The 22,586-nt window shown below is 37.9% G+C and overlaps 1 protein-coding gene across 1 annotated transcript in view; it reads right to left on the bottom strand.

The window, feature by feature from the left end:
* Positions 1-544: 544 nt before the first annotated feature.
* Positions 545-22,586, bottom strand: part of LOC132405220 (electrogenic sodium bicarbonate cotransporter 1-like) — a 98,896-nt gene continuing 76,854 nt past the window's right edge. The window contains exons 19-22 of the mRNA XM_059989909.1: positions 21,726-21,899; positions 18,470-18,622; positions 13,909-13,973; positions 545-11,771 (exon numbers count right to left, since the gene is read on the bottom strand). Coding sequence (XP_059845892.1) covers positions 13,920-13,973; positions 18,470-18,622; positions 21,726-21,899 — 381 coding nt within the window. The 3' untranslated portion in view covers positions 545-11,771; positions 13,909-13,919. The remainder of the gene's footprint in view (positions 11,772-13,908; positions 13,974-18,469; positions 18,623-21,725; positions 21,900-22,586) is intronic.

Raw genomic sequence — 22,586 nt, 5'->3', positions numbered from 1 at the left:
TTATAATCTTGCGCAAACTCTTAGGTCTTCTTTCGCTGGTCTCTTAAGTTTAAACGATTTCCCTCAAAAGATAATTGGCAGGTCAGCTTTTTTGAACTATGCTCCTAAACTGTGGAACTCAATACCTAAAACTATAAGGGATGCAGACTCAATTGACACTTTTAAACACCTATTTGTTTAACCTTGATTTTAGCTATCATCATTTTGTCTTTTATTTTCATGTTTTCATTTTATCCCATTGTAAAGCACTTTGAACCACACTGTATGAAGTGACCACAAGACATAGGAGCAGGATTAGGCCATCTTTTGAAATATAGATGTGTTTGGGAAAATATGACAACAATATCAAAGTGTCCTCCTCAATCCAAAAGAGCTGAGGATCTAGTGGGTCCTGTACCACACTCAAAGATGATGAGCTAATGCTTCATTAGGCTGCATTACTCAAGCCAAAAGTTCCTCATGGTTGATGAGAACATGGCTCCTTCTGATTAATCAAGATATTTCAGGCACTTGTACGATGCATGATGTAAATATCTAACATTCATCAAGTAGGGGCTGATTCTCGCGAAACCACTGGCTTCCAGAGCAGTAAAGCCAGAATCATTGATTTCCAGAGTTTTTGTCTCTGGAGGGACAGTTAGCAATGGTTTGGGTGTGAGTTAAACTTCTTCTGAACTGAATAATATTTAGTGCTTAATCAATGACCCTAAGGGTGTTGATAAGTGTGCAGAGTGCAGTTGAGTGTATCAGGCTGTAATTAAGTGAGAGGGATATTGATTAGTATGAGGGTGTGTTGATAGTATGACAGGTGTTGATGAATTGGTAGAGTTGTTTATGAATGGAGGTACATTGAGTGAGGATGTTTATGGATATGGGGTGTGTTAATGTATTGGGAGGGTGTAATGATCATCACAGAAGTGAATGTGATGGGTGTTGATGACTGTGTGTGAGGTAGGACAGTGTAGGGGTTAGTGATTAATTGTGGTGATGCTGTAAAGTGAACGAAGATGCTGATGACTTAAGGGGGAGCATCAATAGTCATTCAGAGGTGTTTAACACAGGAAAATGGGAGCAAGAGTGGACTTTACACCTTTCTCCACCAATCGACATGATCATTGACTTGAACATCCAGGTCCTATCCTCTACTGATATTCCCTTGATCCCTTTGGCATTAAGGAATATATCTGTCTGCATGAAGAAAGGTTTCCTGATCCTGGTTCAAATGGTATACTCCATTTTAGCTCATCTCAGTTCACCTGAGTGTGTTACAGGGCCCATTAGATCCTGATCTCTTCAGGATTGATGAGAATGCTTTGATATATCTTAATACTCTGGCCCTGGTCCTGCATTCTCTGGCCATCAGAAATAACCTAGTCTGTTCAGTTTTGTTAATTTTGTAAGAGATCTCCTCCCTTTCTTCTGTAGTCTTGTGAATCTCTTCATATATCTGTCCTGACAACCCAGACAGAGGCAAGAATGTCTTTTTTCAGATAAGGAAACAAAAACTGCGCCAGAAACTCCAAGGCATCCTTGTAAATGTACTCAAATCCTCTTGCATTGAAGTCTAACGTACCATTTGTCTTCCAACTTACTGTGCCTGAACACTTCATGTCAACTGTGCATGCATGGAGAAATATTGATGAGTTTAGTAGGATGCTCCTGATGCATTGAGATGGTTGATGAGTGTGTGTGGCTGATATTGATGAGTATCATTTTACCTACCACACATCACTGCTGGAAAGCTTTGAACTGAAATTGTAAAAAAAAGCAGATCAGTAAGTGAAGGCAAGCAAAAGCCAGGGAAAGAAAACCTTAGATGTGAGAACGCAAGAAACTATTGGAGCAGCTTAACACCCAATCAATTTTGATTACTGTGTAAAGTCAACACAGTGGTTTATGAACTAGTAATGCGATGAAGGTTATCTTCTGTACACGATTTTCATAAATCAGTACTTATGCAGCATCACTACTAATTTCAATCTCCATTACTGTCAGTCTTACAGCATTTAGCAGGTATTTGTGATGGATTCCTGAACTTTGTTACTCTCCTGACCCACAGGGCTGAAATAATGTCCTCACATTTATTGCCAATTACATGTGCCAGGACTTAAGGAAATATTAGTTAGCAACTTGGAGATTTTACCTATTATTTGCCGTTGAGCACTGATTACTTTTTTGTGTGTGTGTATGAGACACCTTCTGAAGCAAAGACTTTGCAGTGTAACAACTAGTCAGGCATTCCCTCAATCTTGTATTGCCATCTGCACTTTACTGGTACACTTTCCAGTGCAAGATCTGCCAAAGGGAGTCATTCCACCTTTGCAGACATGGAAATATGACTACTGGCTGGAGGCCGAAGAACACTTCATGCATGGGTAGCCTGACCTGCCTAGGACTTCTTCATATTTTCTCTTCCTTACAAACCTGTCAGATTAAAATTCAACAAAGTGTCCTGTAACAACACCTCCAGTACTCTTGTCTTCCCCCTTCTGTTTTATTTGCCTTCATGTAGGGAAATAGGAAGTGGAGAATACTGTACCTGTTTTGATCCACTATTATTTTCTTGCACCACTTGCTCATCCAATATAATGTCCTCAGACTAGGTGAAGCTCATCTGAAACTAATTAATGAACTTTCTATTTTGTTTGACTTCTTCCATAGCCAGGTTCAAATTGTGAACAAGCGCCAAATCAGATCAGTTGATTATTTGGATTTATCATTACCTGTTAATAAATTATCTTTTATTATTAATAAGTAATAGTACAAAAGTGGAATGCAAGTTCAGCTGATATAATTGGTATGCAAAGTGAAAGCAGTGAATAAGAGTGAAGAAGAAACCCTAGGTCACTGTCACTGACATTTCGAGTAGAGTGTGCCATGTCATTAATTTGTAGCTTTATTTCTCATCAGCCATACAAGATGAAAGCTGGCTATATTTCCGCAAACTTGCTCATTGATTTCAACACATAACAACCATCCACAATCTTTAATTGTTCACCAGTAAGTAGACTCTGCCTGACCTACCTTTATTTTCCTGCTGTATCCCTGTGTTTTGCTCCTTCTAATAATGAGAAGTCTGTCATTCTCAGTTTTGAATGAAATAACTAATTGAGATGGAGAATTCCAAACATTCACTGTCCTTTGAGTGAAAATGTTTCTCCTTATTTTATTTATAAATGCCCTCATGCTTATTTTAAGACCATAACTCTGAGAATTATTTCTCAATGGGGAAGGTTCCTCCCTATACAAAGCCTGCCAAGCTCTCTAAGAAGTTACTATAAGTGTTGAATCTTCACAGCATTTCTTCCATTGCAAATGTGTGTGTGTGTGTATATATATGTCAGAATTTCACTCAATACTCCAGAAGTAGTCTCACCATGACCATATATAATGATTTATAACAATTAGTTAATGTTCTGGATGATGGAATTGTTGGCTCTGTGGTAAAGATTGTAGATGATACAAATGTAGCTGGAAGGGCAAGTACTGTTGAGGAAGCAAGAAATCTGCAGAAGGACTTGGATAGATTAGGAGACTGGACAAAGAAGTGGCAGATGGAATACAGTGTAGGGAAGTGTATGGTCATGTATTTTGAAAGAAGGAATAAAGACAGATTGTTGTCTAAACAGGGAGCACATTCAGAAATTGGAGGTGCAAAAGAGCTTAGAATTCCTAGTGCAGGAGTCCCTATAGGTGTTAACTTGCAGGTTGAGTTGCTAGTAAGTAGATGAAATGCAATTCATTTAAAGAAGACTAGAATATAAAATCAAAGATGGAATGCTGAGGCTTTGTAAGGCATTGGTCAGATGGCATTTGGAGCATTGAAAGCAATTTTGGGCCCCATATCAAAGAAACGGGGCTGCTGGCATTGCAGAAGGCCCAGAAGTGGTTTATGAGAATGATTCTGGGTAAAGGGTTAATGTGTGAGGACTGTTTGATGGCTCTGGCCCTGTACTCACTTGAGTTGAGAAAATGAGCGGCCATCTCACTGAAACCTATTAAGTAAAGGAAGACTTCGACAGACTGGACGTAGAGAGGATGTTTCCATTAGTGGGAGAGTCTAGGACCAGAGGCTCAGAATAGAAGATGTCCCTTTTGAACAGAGATTATGAGGATTTTTTTTTTGGCCAGATGGTGGGTGAATCTATGGAATTCATTACTAGATGGCTGTGGTAGCCAAATCATTGAGTATATTTAAAGCGAAGGTTGACAGTTTCTTGATTATAAGTTCAAAGTAAATTTATTGTCTTAAGTACAGTCTGTACATGTCACCCCTTACAATCCTGAGATTCATTTTCTTGTGGGCATTCACAGTAAATACAAAAATGCACAAAAGAATCAATGAAAGACCACACATAAGATGGACAACCGATATGCAAAAGACAACAAACTGTCCAAATACAAGAGAAAATTAATAATAATAAATATCAAGATCATGAGATGAACAGTCCTTGAAAGTGAATCCATAGGTTGTGGGAACAGTTCTATGTTGGGGTGAGCGAAATTATCTCCTCTGGTTCAAGAGCTCGATGGTTGAAGGGTAATAACTGTCCCTGACTGTGATGTTGTGGGTCCTGAAGCTCCTTTATCTCCTTCCTGATGGCAGCTGCAAGAAACAAGCATGGCCTAGATAATGAGGGTCCTTGATGATAGATGCCACTTTCCAGAGACAGCGCTCCATGTAGATGTGTTCAGTGGAGGGGCGGGCTTTACCCGTGATGGACTGGGCTGTATCTACTACTTTTTGAAAGGGCATTAAAGGTTACGGGGAGAATGCAGGAGAATGGGTTTGAGAGGAACATATCATCTATAATAGAATGATGGAGCAGACTGTAGGATTGAATAGCCTAATTCTGCTTCCATTTCTTATAGTCTTAAAGAACATAACATGAAATTTGTCTTCCTTTCTGCCTCTTGTGCCCAGATGATAATTTTCAATGAAGCAAGACAATGGCTGCTAGACCCCTTTGCAGATCAATACTTCCCAGTCTCTATTAAAAATGCATAGCGATTGTGTATTTAATGTTTCAATAATATTTGAGTAATCTTGTATGTATGTATGTGTGTGTGTGTGTGTGTTTTTTTATGTTCTTGTTCTTTTAAATAGTTATGGGTTACATGTAAAAATACGTTAATTGCATATGTCATCACACTGCCACATGATACATGCAGACCTCGCTTAAAGTAAACTCGAACTACACCCTTGTTCCCAGACTCTTGTGTTTTCCTTTGAATTAGTTTAATGTTTTGAAGTACAGAACATGACATTGGTGACAATGTATTTTTTAAATGAACTCAAGATGGCTGCTGACCTGTTAAAACAGTTCGAACTAAAACAAATTCAGAGGAACATCGAGTAAAATACCCAGTCCAGCACATGCAGCAAGATGGTTGAGTTTTAAGCAAAAAGCAGCACAGCATATATTCTTTGGAAGGGAAGATACGATAGTTCTTTAAAAAAGTTTTAAAACGGATGAATTCGGGGTTCATATAAAGTGAATACTAGGTCATTATAATCTTTAAAAAAATCAGAAATGCCTGGCTACATCAGAAAGATTGATGGGTTTGATTACGGTACGGTAATTGGCTCATGTATGCTGAGCTATTGGAATGCTATATGAAATAACCGACAAGAAGCAAGTGCCAAGGGCATTAGGTTTAAGGACATACTGTTTGCTTCAAAGTTTGACTTCTCTGACTAAACCATCATAAATGAGCGTTGCTTCTATTGTTAAAGTAATGCAGGATCACTTGGAACCAAAGCTATTGTTGATTGCAAAATATTTTAGGTTTTATAAGCAGAATCAAAAGCAAGGCAATTCCATTTCAGCTTACATGGTGGAAATCACAGCTCACATTCAAACACGCAGTGGAAATTGCTGTTTCAATGGAAATTGCAGACAGAGACACAATTGAGTTGCAGTTAAGAATGAAAGTGAGTGTGAGCAAAATTGCAAAGTCTAAACAGAAACCGGCCTGGCCCCTGCAAATTGTGTTACTATTGCGACAGGGGCTCATAAAGACCAAACAAATGCAGATTTAGAAGCAAAACTTGCAGAAAATGCAACAAAGGAGGACAATACACAAAGAAGACGTCAGGCAGACAAACATAAGTTGTTGGCGCAGAAAAGAGAAAAAGATTAAAGTCCATTTTGCAGTTTCAAAAAGAGCACTAATCTGCATGCTGTTGAGGAAAAACCTGAGAGTGACATTGGACTGAGTACTAAGATTCATAATGTGAAAACTAACAAGAGACAAGCAATATGGCTTACATCAGAAGTGAATTGCAAATTAAATAAAAATGGAGCTGGACACCGGTTCAGCTGTCTCAGTCATTCTACAAAATGAGTTTGAACTGCATTTCATAAATACTAAACTGAAGCCTCCAGATATCCAACTGAGAACTTATACTGGAGAAAAAATAAATCCTGTGGGAGTGACATTTTTTGCAGTGAAATACAACAACCAACAGGTCACATTGAGCTTGTATGTGGTAAAAACAGGAGGACCAGCATCGTGGGGGTGTGATTGGCTGAGACTACTACAACTTGATTGGAGATCCATTCACCGTTTGCGTGCCATAACCCTTGCAATGAACCCAACTGAAAGTGAATTAAGAAAGTTATTGGATGATGCCACAACTGTCTACATACCGAACACCATGAAAGTCTGCCCAACCGAGGATAAACAGGTGTTGGTACCAACCCCCGTGTCGTGGTTGGAAAGCATATTGGACCAAGAAAGGACCGTGCTGCTCAGAGGAAACGTGTAAGTAATCAAAGCAGTGGTCCAACTACAACATTTTCTGTAAGCAACGTATCTGAGAAAGTTTCTGTTCTGTTAATCAGGCAGTTACTTGCGAAATGTGGCTTGGTTTTAAGCTGGAAAAGAGTTCAAGGAGCTTCAGAAAAGTAGCAAGCATCCGGTTTTTGTGATAATAAAGAATCAGGATCTACTCTGCGTTCATTAACGTCATCCCATGAACTTGTAAATAACACTGCTTGTAAAAATAGATGCAAAGACCAAAGCCCAGATGGATGAATGAAAGGACAAAAAGAAAGGAGTCAATGGATTGATTCGTCAGGTGATGTTGTGCAGGAGAAAGAGATCAGATCATAAAGGGAGCAAATAGAAGGATTAATAAGAGAATTCTCCAGTGAAGTAAAAGCATCTTTCCAAGATCAAGATTCACAACCCACAAGAAAAAGGAAGAAGAAGAAAGGTGACGATCATTGTTAGAACCAGTTCCTGCAGTCTCTGAGTCAACTACAATCTCCACGGAGGAGACGCCAGAACATGAGATTGTTTCACAGCCACGATTCTCACCTTCCAAACAGAATGGTCCCCCTTGTCAGGAAAAACGTTACCTCTCAAGAGTAAGAAATTCTCTACAGCGATTAAATCTTAATGTCTGAACGGGATAATTTAAACATACTCTCTGTATGTAGTTGTATCCACAGCACGGTATGTAGTGGGGATGCATTTACTATTGAGTGGAGTTTACAGGAGTGTTGTGTATTTAATGTTTCAATCATATTTGCGTAGTATTATATATAGTTTGATTAATTATTGAAATGAACAAGAATGCTTAATTACGGGTTAGATGTAAAAATACGTTGAATGCATGCGTCATCACGCCACTACGTGTTACGTGCGTGTCTCACTTGAAGTAAATTCTGATTATACTATACCAGTATTTTTGGACTCTCGTGTTTTCCTTTGAATTAATTTAATATTTTGAAGTACAAAAAATGTATTGAACCCACACTGGGGTCCAATCATCAATCTCTGTGGTATAAAACTAATCATCTACCAATCTAATGAGGATCTATTTATTCCCACTTTGTTTCCTGTCCATTAAATACTCAAATGACTATTACTCCCAATTCCAAGTATTTTGACATAATCGTAGCATTTTCTAAAAATCTAAATACTGTACATCTGCTCTAATACATACATACTCAACCTAGTAGAGGTCTTAAAATGATTTTCCTTTCATAAATCCGTATCACTTCTCAGTTATATAGTTTCTAAGTGACTGATAATAAAGCTATAGAGTCCAGTATTTTCCCTAATACTGATGTCAGGCTAACTAGCCTTCAATTGTTTTCTCTTCCTTAAAGAGCAGTGATTATTTTTACAACCCTCCAGTCTACAGGAATATTCTAGAATCTGTGGAAATTTGAAACACACCCAGAATATCTACTATCTGCAAATCTTTCAAAACTATTGGATGTAGATCACCGGGACCTTTGAATTTATATTTGAAATCAGTCCCTTTTAAGGAATTTTGGCATAAGGGGGTTGCAGTCTTCCAGATATGATATCGAACTCAACAATTTTGGATCATAGCCTTTCCTGTTTGTGCTCTGTTCTGGAACAAGACCTGTAATTGAGCTCTTCTTCTCTCTCCATGAATCAATGTGATTTACTGAGTATTTCCAGTGACTGCCTTACTCTGCATTTCACAGTTCCAGCCTTTCTCTCTTACCTTCCTCTGTTTACACTGCTCCACGGCTTAGACAGAGTTTGTCCTTTCCCCTGGCCACTAAAACATTGTGTTGTCTAGACAACATTAATCTGAACCCTATCACAAACTTTCCCTTTGTTCTGTCCACCCTTTTCCCACTCCACAATTTAACACATTCATTTTCTCAATTTTCCAGTTCCGTGGATGGGTCAGTAATCTGAAACATCAACTGTTTCTCCTTTATAGGTCTGCCCGACTCGCTCAGCTTTTACTGTTATCTCCGCCTTAATATAGCAAACTCCAAAAAAATGAAGCAAGAGAGAGGATCTTCAACAGTTTTAGTACATTATCTTAAATCAGAATGCAAATTAGAATGAAAAATTGGTATATTATATACAGTAAAGCTCTGGTAGTCTGGTACTCTCAGACCTTGCTGATGCTGAAGTTGTGATGCAATTTCTTTTTACATTTTCAAAGCAGCACAAGTTTTCCAGTGAACACAGTGAGTTTAAAAAGAGCAGAAAATATTGTAGCTGCATTGCTGGCCAAGTTCCTGATCCCGCTGGAGGAACTCAGTAGTTGAGTGTCATCTGTGTGAATGGAAATGTTGATATTTCAGGTTGATACATTGCATCAAAGCTGAGAGTGAAGAGGGAAGAAAGCCAGTAAAGGAGAAAATGTTCCAGATCCTATGCTGGCTGCACACCTACCCTGCACTCTGGGCCTCTGACTCATACTCTGAACTACTATGTCGGCTCAATGTTAAACCGTAATCATTCCAGAACAACGGATGGTAAATTATTGAAGTTTGACTGTACTTTACATGGTTATAAAAAAATTACTAATCAATTGCTTTTGCAACCAAGGGGCTAGGAATAACTAATGAAAGGAACAAACTATCAAAAACTAGTATTTGATACTGCAATCAAACTATAAATCCAGTCTCAGATATAGATGTAAACAGTTATTTGATACCTGACAAACAATTAAAAAGAATCTTTTTCAAAATACATATCAGTGATTTGGCTAAAACAAGACATTATGTAGAAATTTCTACATTCTGGTTCTTGAAAAATCAACAAAAACAACAGGTTAATTTCATACTTACACAAGAACACTGAAAGAAAGCTATAGTTTAAACAAATCTACACTGGGATTTTGCTCTTCATCCTGTTTAGTTCATTTATCTTTATCCCTCCCATGCTTCCTTTGTATATTTTAATACAGTTTCAAAAAAATGATTTAACTCCTTTTAAAATGATTATCTGTTGCAACGATCACATATGGCAGAGAATTCCACATTCTACCGACCACTCACTACATATTTTTTTCCTCAACTTCAAATGTTTTATGATTAATGTAGATTTGTGACCAGTCAATGCGACATTATTGGAGACAATTTGTTTTCTTATGGTTCTTATTTACTTCGAAAACCTTTACAAGTAGAGGATTTAAAAATCTTAAGTCATCAACTCTCTTTATAGGCAAGTTCCTCTTCCCTTGGTAAATGTATGCGGTTTAGATGTCATTCTTAAAATGTCTGGATCTTGTTCAAATTGAACAACAGCTCCTTCCCTTCTTTTATTTCAGTGTTCTACTGGCCTCTATTATTGAGTATAATCTCATCAATATGTCGACATGACTTCCCTGCTGTATACCTTAGAGTCAGAGTTACAGCATTCAAACAGATATTTCAGCCTATGGTACTCAAACCCATCAAACATTCTTTTACAATAAGTCAACACTTATCCTCTCTGATTCTCTGTATTTTTTTCATTTAAGATGGTCCTTACAACATATCCTTTGAATCAAAATTTATCCTAATATGTTCCAGTATGGTCAATATCAAATACTGTTTGATAATATTCTTCTGTTTTGCCTTAGAGTATTTTGTAACATTAAAGGTGCAACTTATATTCAAGGTGTTATTTTCAGTACTAATGAGAAATTGTCATTTTAACAAACTCAAATAGTTGTATTTTTATATGGTCTGTGTATCATTTCTCTATATTAATTTTATCATTTCAAACACGAGTTCTTTCCCTGTTTTTTTTCTCCTTAAATAATTGCAACTTTGCCACAATTAACTGGTCATGACATATATTGGTTCAGATTATGCATTTAAAAAAAATCACAAAAATAATAACTTGCCATTCAGTTTTTTTTCTATTTTTAAAACTGTACATTTTGTTCATTGGGGAGCTACTGACTTGGAAATCAGTTCAGTGTTAATCTGTCTTAGATTATCAGAGATTTCATAAACTTGCTCCTGCAGGAAATGTGCCAAGACAACGTTAACTCCTTCACTTTGGCTTCTAACTTAGGCCCAGAGCAAAAGAGCACAGAGTATACATTCCAATAAATTCTCCTTTTACCTTTTAAAATTAAAAGTTTCCACACACAGCAATAAATCTAAATTATGTGTAACAAGTGTTTTTCATTTACAGAACCCCCGATAGGATAACGTTTTGAACTATTGACTGTGCGTAGAACTATCTTTACCAGAAAGGATCACTATCAATAAGTAAAACTTGGAATGGGCAATAAACACTGACCTTACCAGTGACATTCAAGTGCCAAGAAATGAATTAGTAAAAAGAAAATTAACTTTATTTCTGGGAATGAGAAGGGCACTGAGGCAGACTCGCCCCCAAAAATCCCAACTTTGTTGTGTTTTAAACATTGGAATAAAATGCCATTTCGGTTTTAAAGAGAATTAGCACTGGCATCAGCAAAATTATAAGAGAAAAGTTGCTCTTACTAGTGGTATCATTAAAATGTATTTTAATCTATTGTACTTTAAAGTTCCCAATTGCAATAAATTTATTATCAGAGGTATGGCATGAATGTTTTTTTAAATAAACATTTTCTTCCCAACTTTTTGACTGAAAGATGTGTAAACTTTTCACCTAATCTTAATGCAACTTCAAAGATTCCTTTATAACTGAAATGACTGTAAACAAGGATACAAATGAAACTGCTTCACTACTGTAACTTACACCCACCAGTGAAAACAAAAACTCAAATACTGTACTTTAATGGAAGGGTAGGTATTCCAGTTAAAGGTACTTTGGTTTTAAAACAATGACAAAGTGGGTAAAGATGCAGATGAACTTGTTCAAGGTTCCTTTTCAATTAAAACAATCAATGAGTAACTATTTTTCACAAATTAATAAGAGTTATTTTCCATTTTGTGATCAGAACAATTTCATTTTATTTCTTCCAGCAACTCCATCCAATGTTAGACATCAACATTCCAAGTCTCTTTCACTGGGAACATCACCACGAGTAGTGTACTATCCTGTCAAAATACAAATGAAGAATGGTGAAAGTCTGAAAATTTGCAACAAACCATTAGGTGCAGCTAATCCATTCAACACGGTAATAATTGAAAATGCCAGAACTCCAAAATAAAAAGAGCAAATGTTGGCAGGTCAGGCAACATCTGTGGAAAGAGGAACTGAGCTAACACTTTAGGTCAAAGATCCTCAGAACTGAAAAAGAACTAGAAAAAATTCTGATGAGGGCTTTTCAAACTGAAACATTAGCTCTGTTTTGTTTAAAGGAAAAGTGACCTGCTGAATACTTACACTTTCTGATTTCATTGACCTGTGTAACATTTTGTCAGCATTTTATCTTGATAATTTTCATAAACATTGCATTTTAAAAAGAGAGGGAAAAGGTAGTACAGCACCAAGTGAAGTAAACCAAGCAGAAATAATGGAATTCTACATCTTAGCCATGCTGCAGTATTAGAATTGTATATTTGCCATGATACAATTTTAGAATTCCATAATACAAAGATGAAAACTGAGTTTGCACATCCACAAAAATAAAGTTTATACCAGAAAATGTCAATACTAAATAGCTGATCTCCAATTGCAATAGTGTAGTATCCAAAACTTTGTTTGATTGCAAAACTGAATCTTTCCTTTCAAGGCCACAGCTCATATATGTCCAATGTTTACATGGTATAATACATCCCAAAATCTGTTAGAATGAAAGTTCCTTATCATCACATATATTTAAAACATCTGCTAGTCAGCACTTGGTAAAGAGGCAAAATTACAATCAAATTAGCCACGTGAAGCAATGCCACAGTTGAGGCCTAGCAGAAAATTCCAAGTGAGGATCTCAACATAACTGGGTCCTTGTTTTTACTGGCAATTTCTGGTATTCTCTTCCCCCCACACTCTCCAAAAAGAGGCTATTCTAAAGTGTGGTACAAAGTATAACTACATTAATTTGTTGACATAGAACAGTGAGCCCTCGGACTTGCTGTAGGAAAATCTGGGCTATAGGAAAGGGGATCAGTAAACATTTAGTAAAAGATCTTCCAGTAGTATCTTTCCTGAAGCAGTGACTCCAAAACTGGACACTACTCCAGATGGGATCAGACCGAGGCCTCTGAGAGCAGATATATGGGCTGAAGAGGGGACTAAAGCTGCACAAGGAAGGATCGATCATTATTTATTTTTCAAGTCATAGGTACAACTGAATTTCTATGTTTGTTCCAAGAAAACTACAATGCAAAGTTGGCCTGATCCAATCTTCGTACAGACCAAGGAGGGTGTAAGTGGTGGAATGCTCACCAATCCTAGTAAGGTGTTCCAAACAGTGAATCAGACAGCAGGCTCAGCCTGGGGATTGGAGGCCAGGGAAGCAGGAGAAGTGGCTTGGCACAGGCTTGCCCAAATGGCAGCTATGAGTTTGGGGTGGTGACGGAAATTTGCTTTCATTGGGGCAACATGGCTGCAGGCACACACTCATTTTTAAAACTTCAGTGAAAGCAAAAAGTTCCAACCCATGCCCTGTGTGTTCTGATGCCACTCCGGCCTGATTCCACTGGAAAATGTATATACATTTTTAAATTGAACATTTGGATGCAGAAAAGTTTAGGATTTCAAAAATAGTTTTGTTCACTACTATTGTTAATGCTAGTTTAAAAAGTTATACAGCTCACTTCTAATTACATTTTACTTGAGACACTTGTTTACTTCAAATAATGTTTCAATAGTTTATTTATAATTTTAGATATGGTTTCACAATCATAAATTAGAAGGTGGTACAACAATTAGTGCTGCTGACTGACAGCTCCTGATACCTGGGTTCAGACCATCTCCAGTGATGTCTGAGAGGAAGTTTTAACGCCCCCACCATCCCCCCATGACCACATGTGTTTCCCCTCTTTGCTTCTTCCCAAAGATATATTGGATACTGTGAAATTACTCTTGTGTGGGTGGATTGTCAGAGCACTAGGGTGGAGACAATAGATCTGCAAAGGAGAATGGCTTGCAGAGAGCCAAGTGAAATTAACAGGACTGATCTGACGGCTAGCATTGACTCAAGTGTTCACTTTATGTGATGAAAGGAAAAAGAGAATCTGCGTAAATCACATAACTGGTGATGGAGTTTGTGTGTGAACACTATTGACTCACCATTTATTCTTTCAATTCAAGGAGATATTTATGTCAGGTGCTTTTTGTAGATACCGGTATTCAGACTAGAGGGAGAAAATAAATCAAAATTAAATTTTTAACCACCATGTTAGCTGTTTAGACTGTTGATGTAATTCACAATGAAAATTAACTTGCTATACTTGATTTGTTTTTGCTCCTTCTGAAGGTGATTATTTATATTGAGCATAGTTCCATTAGCATTCCATGGCATCTCTTGCAAGTAATCATCCTTAAAGTGAAAATTGGTGTTGACATCCTCATTAATTCCTCTGTTACCTCGAGAGCTGATTCTTCCAATGGGCTCCTAGCAAGCCTCTCACATTCTGTTTTGAGATCATCGGAATCTTTGCTATAAGTGTCCTAACTTGCACTATATCTTGTTTACCTATCACTCATACTTAGAGTCATAGAAAAGTGCAGCACAGCAACAGGTCCTTTAGCCCATCCAATCCATGCCAAATCCTTTAAACTCCCTACTCCCATTGACCAACATTTTATTAAAAATGTTGAAATCATGCTCTCACATGTACCACTTGTGCTGGCAGCTCATTCCACACTCTCACAAGTGAAGTTTCCCCTTATGTTCCTCCTAAACTTTTTACTTCTGGTCAAAGAAAACCTTCTCCAGGCCATTGTTGCATGTTCCACCGTAAATGAGTTACAATGTGGTAGAATCAACCACTTTCCCTTATTGGAATATTCATAGACCTGGATGAAAAAGTGAGTCCAGAGGAGGTATCAGATGCTGCATGCAATGAACCAAAGAATAACTTTAATCAGTAGATTTTTTAAGTTAATCTGAGAAGATTAATATTGGTGAAGATAAGAATGATGAATATACGGGTCTTTGTGGATAATAAGACTTGTCAGCTCCACTTTTGACAAGAAGAGTTTGTGGAGCATGGGTTAAGTCAGTAAGACCACATTGAACACACAAGTGGAAAAAATAGCTGTCAAGGGCATGAAGCACAGGGTTTCAGCAGATTATGTTGCAAATTTGGAAATAAAAAGTCTTGATTACAGAGGGAAATCAGAAGTTTGAAGCACAGGTGGGGCCATAACAGGATCCTCACCCAAGAAACAAAATAGACTACTTTAAGTTTGTAACATGTAGGACGCCTACCACAACTGGACAGCTTTAAATTTTCCAAAGTTGACCTGAAGAAGTTGTTGACTAAACAAGACTTCATAACAGATACAAATCTGTAATGCATTTAAGATTGATACCAAACATATTCTGTATCTTAAGTGTTGTGTTATCATGTCTCCAGTAGCTGTTCTTTATTAATTTAAACCCCCCCCCCTCACCAGAAGAATACTACTTACCACACTCTATAGGTTCTTGATGAGTCACATGTTAAGTTACTCACCAGCCTGCCAATATGATCAGCTTCCAAGTTCATCTGGGCTGGATATATTTGATGCTGCAGTTCTTTTAATGCCATGAGGTGGCACTACATTTATAAACTATTTTAGGACAATGGACCATTAAAGAAAAATATATTTGAATTGATAAGGGAGCAGTAATGGTGGCAATGAAGGAGGAAAATAGATGGCAAAATCAGAAATTCAGATGTTACACATTGGTATGCATACATAACAAAGAGAGATTGAACATGTTAAATGCCAACAAAAACTGAAGACAATAAGGGATAACTCAATGTGAATAATGCCAAAGAGCACATAATTTATGATCCAAGAGAAGGCAATTTCAGTGGAGCAAGAAAAGCAGGACATTTCTGACAAGAACCGATGAAGTTGAGAGACCACAACACTCTGCATGACATAAGAGAAATTAGAGGCAGGACAGTGGAAAGCTTGGATGAAACAAATTCAGCCAGGAATCAGATGTGGACTGAGGTAGATATCAAACCAGTGAATACCTTAAAGAAAAGGTGAAAGCTGAAACTCAAATCTGGGGTTTCAGCTGCAATTATTGGAAAACTATAATGACCCCGGATAGCCAGAAAAGGGAGAGAGAAATAAGAGACAGTGAACTTCTGAGTTGAGTTCTCTGAGCTGAGTTTCCTGAACTGAATAATGAAGTTGCATCAACTAAAACTACAATTATGTGTATCATATGCATAAGATTAATTACATTTGTTCCTACATTTTTTTAAGATCTCTTTGCGACTTTGTTCTTTACATATTGTTAAACACTTCTGTTACGCTATAAAAAACTCATGTACAGTTGACAGAAAAAAAAATAATTTATGCTTAGGCTTTAAATTTACTTAATCCTAAATCACTTGGGCATAAACACTTCCACTTCCTGTGCTTGGCTACCACCAGTTTTGGTGGTAATCTACGTGGATTAAGCTAGTTTTGGTGGTAATCTATATGGATGAAGCCGTGCTAAGAACAGAATGGCTGCACATTTGACTTGACTGGCTTGATAATTTTTTACGTTTGAATAGACTGGCTGACAAACGTGCATATGACTGAACCTAATGTGTGTACATGTAAGTGGGCTGGCTGCTGTCTGCACTTTGATCGGCTGACTGGTGGCACAGTTGGGCCATCAGTTGGACAAGTGCAACCCAGTCGAGTGCGATGGACCGCACTGGCTGCAAATACTAGAAAAAGGATTTACAATTGGATTTCCTCTGTCTTTTATAGAACCCTCTACTTCACTCAAACCAGGGAAGTGGCATGTGACTGTTGGTTGTACATGGCTGCAGCGCTTATACAAGAGTAGGCTGGCTGATGCCTGCATGTGACTGAGTTAGTTATAAGCTAAATGTGGACAAATTGTGTACGTGAAACCAAGCTGTTCAACTGCTGTCTGTACTCATTCAGTGTAATAATACTCTTGGAAGGGCTAAGCTGTTAACCAAGAATGTGTTTACGTTAGATTGATGATCAAACAGAGCAGGACAGATTGCAAACCTATTTGAACTCACAAAGCTGTATTTATTCACTTTCAAGGAACAGATAGATTTCATTTCAAGCCAAATGAGATGCTTAACAAGAGTGAAAGTTTATTCTCAAATTCTAATAGATGGTTCCTTATCTCCCAGTAGCACAGTGTGAAATTAAAGCTGGCTTCCATGGATGGCAAGCATAAAGAAAAATAACACAAACTAAGGTCTGTTTAAAATGCATTGGAGGCAGGATTTAAAAACTCATTTGTCTGAACTTAACTTTACTCATTTAAGTTGTTGAAAATATAAAGATCTATTGAGATAAAATATTTTAGGCACTGTTCAAGGTTTAGTATGAAGAAATATACTTGCTGAAGTGCAAGGCATGCTTCAGTTTTAGACTGGATTTTAATCTTAATCTCTTGATGTATATGAATGGGCAAGTTGTTAATATTAACTACAATGGATGAGGGCATTGTATTGTCCTCTTTCATTATTACATCTGCCAAGTTTCCAGAATGATAGAAGCCATTTATTCTAGCAATAAAAAATGTGAAATCCTGATCCTGATGACACTATCAGGAATATTAAGAAGAGATCCAACACAGCAGTGTGATAATGTTGGCAGAAATCAGCAACAGGATAGCAGAGGCCTAAATAATTCTCCTTCTGGACCAGGAGGACCAAGAATGTCCTTAATGTTGGATCTCTTCACTGGTGGGTATTTCCTGTCCTTTGCTGCCTTTATCTACATCAATAAACCATCTCCCCTCAAACACAGGACTTACTGAGTACTGTTCCTTCCACTGCCAATCTCCTGCTTAATTTCTCATTGATGTCACAAGCTTTTAAATAATTTCTGCTGAATTCAGAGGGCCAGAAGTGCACGGGTTCTCACACCGAGATGTTTATAGGATCTAAATACCTTGCTTCAAATATATCCAGAGTGAAATTTAGGACTTAGGCCACAGCTATCCTATATAAGCACTATAACACTGGATTGTTGGACTGTAAAAATCATTCACTTGTTTCTTGTCATAAAAAAAATCAACAATAGTCTTTTGCAAATCCCCTCAACATTTAACAAAACAGATGGTGATATCATCTTCACTGAACAACTGATCTGCAGAACGGCAGCACTGCCTCTTCATTACTCTAATTGCTATGTTAGAGCCTGAATCTCTTTTACACATCACATAAATATAGTGTATAGAGCATTTAACAAAGTAATTTTGCTTATGAATATACTTCAACATTTTCATTTAGAAAGTAAGCAGACTTTCTGCAGGAACTGAGGGATTTTCCTTCTGAATTTACTCCACACATGATTTAAATGATCTTATATGCAGTTAATCCATTTTTGGGGGGATGGAAGTGCCTAAATGCAGCATAAAATGCTATAAAATTTGCACACTTGTTCAAGTGTTGTGTGTTGCCAGTATGCAGCATGGAGTTTAACTATACTCATGTCATTAACTTAATTGAAATTGTGTTCTAATCTCATGCTCAATACTATTTAGAAGAAGGAAGGCATTTGTTGAAAGGAAACCGTCACTGTTCAGTTTCCACCAGGCCACAGAATGAGGGGGATAAACAACCACTAGGTGGCTGCAAAGATCTCAAATTTCATATTCGATACATCTCCACATCGATAAAACAAGAGAAAAAGTACTCACATCTTCGCTTTCAATACTCGAAATGTCCTTCTCTGGATTTTTTTCCTCTATTTCTTTTCTCTCTCTCTCCGGCATTACATCATCAAGCCAGCTTAGGTCATGTCTACTGAAGATGCATTCCATTGACTTTCGTATCCCCACCAAAGCCAGGAGCTGTCACCCATCCAATTTCAAACTTAGTCATTTGAGAAAACTTGATTCAACCCATCAAACATTTTAATGTGTTTTAGCAAATAGTAGAAATCTTTTAGATAGCTATTGCTATTAAAAATTAAATATATTGCTGGCACAGATAACACATTTTCCCTGAGAAATACCAGCAGTTGCACTTCATTTCACAAGTGTCAAAAGCTTGAGATTCCCACATAAACACAGAGGTCCCAGCTTCTTCACAGGTGATCGCTGTGTATTGATAACTATGCTGTTTCATTGGTCTCTACACTGATTTCTTCTATAAAGGATATCTATTTTGTTGTCTGGTCTGATCTACCTGTGAGTTTAGATTAAAGAACTTTGGCAACACCCCATATAGAATATAAAATAAAACTCAATGTTTCATCACAGAACTACTCTTGGAATCAAACTAATGAATGCACACAAGGCCTCCAGGATAAGTACTGTATACTCTTCAGGGCCACTAACTGTGTAAAATTAACATACAGTACTCAGTACTGTATTTGTCAATGTGGAGCAGAGAGTGAGTTTGTAAATCCGGTGGGAGCAAAGGATGTTGGGAATGGCAAGAGTGGAGCGCCTGCCACAAGAGGGTGTGGGACAGGTGGCAGAAAAGGAATGTCAAGGGATAGGGGTGGTGCAGGCGCAGACACACCCAGCCCTGAGACACCAGGCAAAGTCATTTGATTCCAAACATTTGGTTTACTGATCATGACAGAACGTCTCTCTGCTGCTTCCTGCTCCCTCTCCTCTTCTCCCTTCCCCTTTTCTCAACCATGATTCCCATCTCCCTGCCCCCTTCTCACTCTTAGTCACAATAGAGACCCATAATCAGAATCAGGTTTATCATCGGTCACACATCATGAAATTTGCTTTTTTGCAGCAGCACAGTGTAATACATAAAACGACAACAGTACTGAGCAAAATTCTTAAGCACCCTAGCCAAATATATGTGTATAAGAATTTTGCACAGTACTGTATTTGCCATAATACACAACCACAATATGTAATACCACAATATTGTAATACACAATATTACAATACCACAATATTGTAATGCACAACCACATTATGTCACACAAAACTATGAGTATGATCAACAGCTAGTGTTCCCTATGTGAATATTGTAACCAAGGTACCGTCAATTATTTATACCAATCCTGGCATAAACACCCAGGAAAGGCTCCAGGGATCTTTCTCTTCATAGTAACAGAATATAAGGCGGAAAGAAGACAGAACAGCTGGTCATACTTGCAGGCAGTGTAGAGAAGGTGTTGATCTTTGCCATTGGGAATAACATGGAGAAATTCACAAAAGGTGACATTTAAAATGACTCCAGGGTATTTAAAAAATGGACAGTGACTAAATAGCCTCTAATATCCAAAGTTATAGAGTTGTGATGAGAATAGCAGCAGACTTCATTGAAAAAAGTTTGAATACATTTACAATAATGCCTACTTCAAGAGATAGTTAAAATTAATTGTGTTTCCTTTATTTAAAATATCATTATTGCTCTTTGTGTGGGTTTGAATTTCACTCTCAGGGGCCAATTATTGTTGGCAAGGGCCAATGGGCAAGATAGAGTGCTGGGCAAATTCTTTAAGATTTAGTGCAAAGAGTGTGTATTTCATAAATCTTAGCTGTTTGGGATAGTTATCCAAATCTGCAAGTACCAACTCAAAGAAGTAATGAGTGTGACAGGAGAGAAATGCTGTGCTTCATTTAAACAAATGGATCCATTGGAAATAAAGAGCAAGAAATTCTTTGGTATCCATGGGATCAATAAGTAAATGAAAGAAGAACACATCAGCCAATGTGTAAGAATAATACCCAAGAGCAGATAGTGAGGGATTTCCTCTGTACAATTTACACAGCTAGTTGTGACAGTGTATGGACACACCAACCCAATGCTGCAAGGTTACTGCAGTTCTGCACCTCCCTCTCCGTGGACCCAGAGCCTGAGATGATGTTTGCCAGCACCACAAGCAATTAGCTGTATCAATAAGCACATGTCCAGGTTGCTAGGCAAAGAACCGTTATCATATCAGGAAGACAATTCCTCACATCTCACAGTAATATCAACTGGCAATTTTGCATCCTTCATTGGAAAGAGCAGTATCTATCAAAATAAAGTGTTTCTACAAGTATGACTTCTAAGTTGCCTGAATTTGAAGTGGGATTGATTCTACTAATGCATGGCTCTAAAGTGAATTTTAAATTCAATAAGATCTCTCAGAACCCCAAGCTATATTTCCCTGTACAACTGAACTCCCCTTACACAAAAGAATGAAATAATGAAATACATCTTTGCAAAACTGCTCAAAAATGTTGCCAAAAAAACTTCTGAGTGTTGAAAAGAGGGATGAATCTTAGCTCTATTTCGACTTGGATTTTAGCTCTATTTTGACAAAGACTGAACTTAAATTTTAATGATTCGCAAACTCTTAAGTTATAAGACTGCAAGGAGTAAGAAACAGTGAAGTGTGAGACAAGGGAAACAAAACCAAGATTACAATTTAACTAATATCTATTATAATCATGTGGGAGACTGAATGTCAAGATTCTTGAGTGATATTCATTTTGTGCCGTGGATTATCTGAATCTTCAGGAACGGGAGGGGGAATGTTATTCCCATAATGCCGTATGATGAAAACCAACACCTGTCTCAGCACCACTAAGAGAAAATAAAATACCTTACCTTCAATAAGCAAGGAAAGGGGAATAAGTTGGGAAATTTAGACAACATAAGGGCAACATTTGGGACTAGCCTAAACAATGGTTGAGTGAACAAAGAGGACAAAAGCTTGCTGTTAAGGTTCATTTCACCACATGCCTACCGCCATAGAAAATTCATCATCTGGAATTGGTTATTGCCCTGGAAATTTACATCACAGCTCCAGACTGGAATGATTCCTCAACGTTTGTCATGCAGGAACCACTCAGCAGGTCTTAACCGAAACATCGACTCTTGTCTTTCCACAGACGGTGCCTGATGTGAGTTACTTTTTGTCAGCTCTTAGGATTTTAATTTTACGTGTTTATGGTGAGTAGTCCATTTCCACAATTACACATTTCTACTTACCATAACTGGAAAGATTATTGCAGCATCCGTTGATTTCAGAACCCACAACACAACCAAACACAAGAACTGGATTAACGTGAACAGATGAACGCGGCGCAGTGGGACATGACGCAAGTATATTAAATCAGGCTGGTGATTGGGAGGTGTCAACAGCAGCTTCAGTCTGTCCATAAACTATAAAAAAAGACAAGTAGCATGGAGTTAACATTGCGCATGTTTCCTCTGGAGAATATCACTTAGTTTGTTTTTGCCTCTTGTCTTCCACCACCTTTTTCAAACCACCCTGTTAGGCCTGATTGTCTGGAGCACGAGTACTTGGGTTTGTTTCCACAAGGAAGATGGGTGGGTCAGCATAGTAATTTGTTAATCCCATGGATCAGGAGGTGTGGTTTTGGGCCTTTGTGTCAGCGAGCAGTCTCACCGTTCATGGTTTAAATTCTTCGTGTTTTTATTTACTCTGTAAACTACTGAATGAGATTGGAGCCATTCCCTGGACTTGACTCTGTTTGAAACTCGAGACTGGGAGAAGTGGGTCTATTTAACTGGCTGAAATATGAGTTAACACTCAGACAATGCAATCAAGATAAAACTTGAACCAGGTGATTTAAGCAGTTTCAGAATCCTGTTTTTCACATTTGAAATAGGAACCCCAGTGACATTTTCCAGCTGGGAAGGTGGGGGTTGCAGTTTTGTCCCAACTCAGAACAAGGTAGGGTGAAGTTACCCGTGAGGTTTCACTCAATCATCTGCAGAGGCAGAAATGATGACTTTAAGGGCGGGTCCTATGGCAGGGACTGGCCCAGTGTAGTCGGAGGTTTGCCAGCTTGTCTGCAACCAACGTTTGAGGTGCAGCTGTGGGCT

Source organism: Hypanus sabinus, chromosome 15 (assembly GCF_030144855.1).
Source record: "Hypanus sabinus isolate sHypSab1 chromosome 15, sHypSab1.hap1, whole genome shotgun sequence".
Classification (NCBI taxonomy): domain Eukaryota; kingdom Metazoa; phylum Chordata; class Chondrichthyes; order Myliobatiformes; family Dasyatidae; genus Hypanus; species Hypanus sabinus.
The sequence above is the reverse complement of the archived record's forward strand: the minus strand, read 5'-3'. Positions and strand labels throughout refer to the sequence as shown.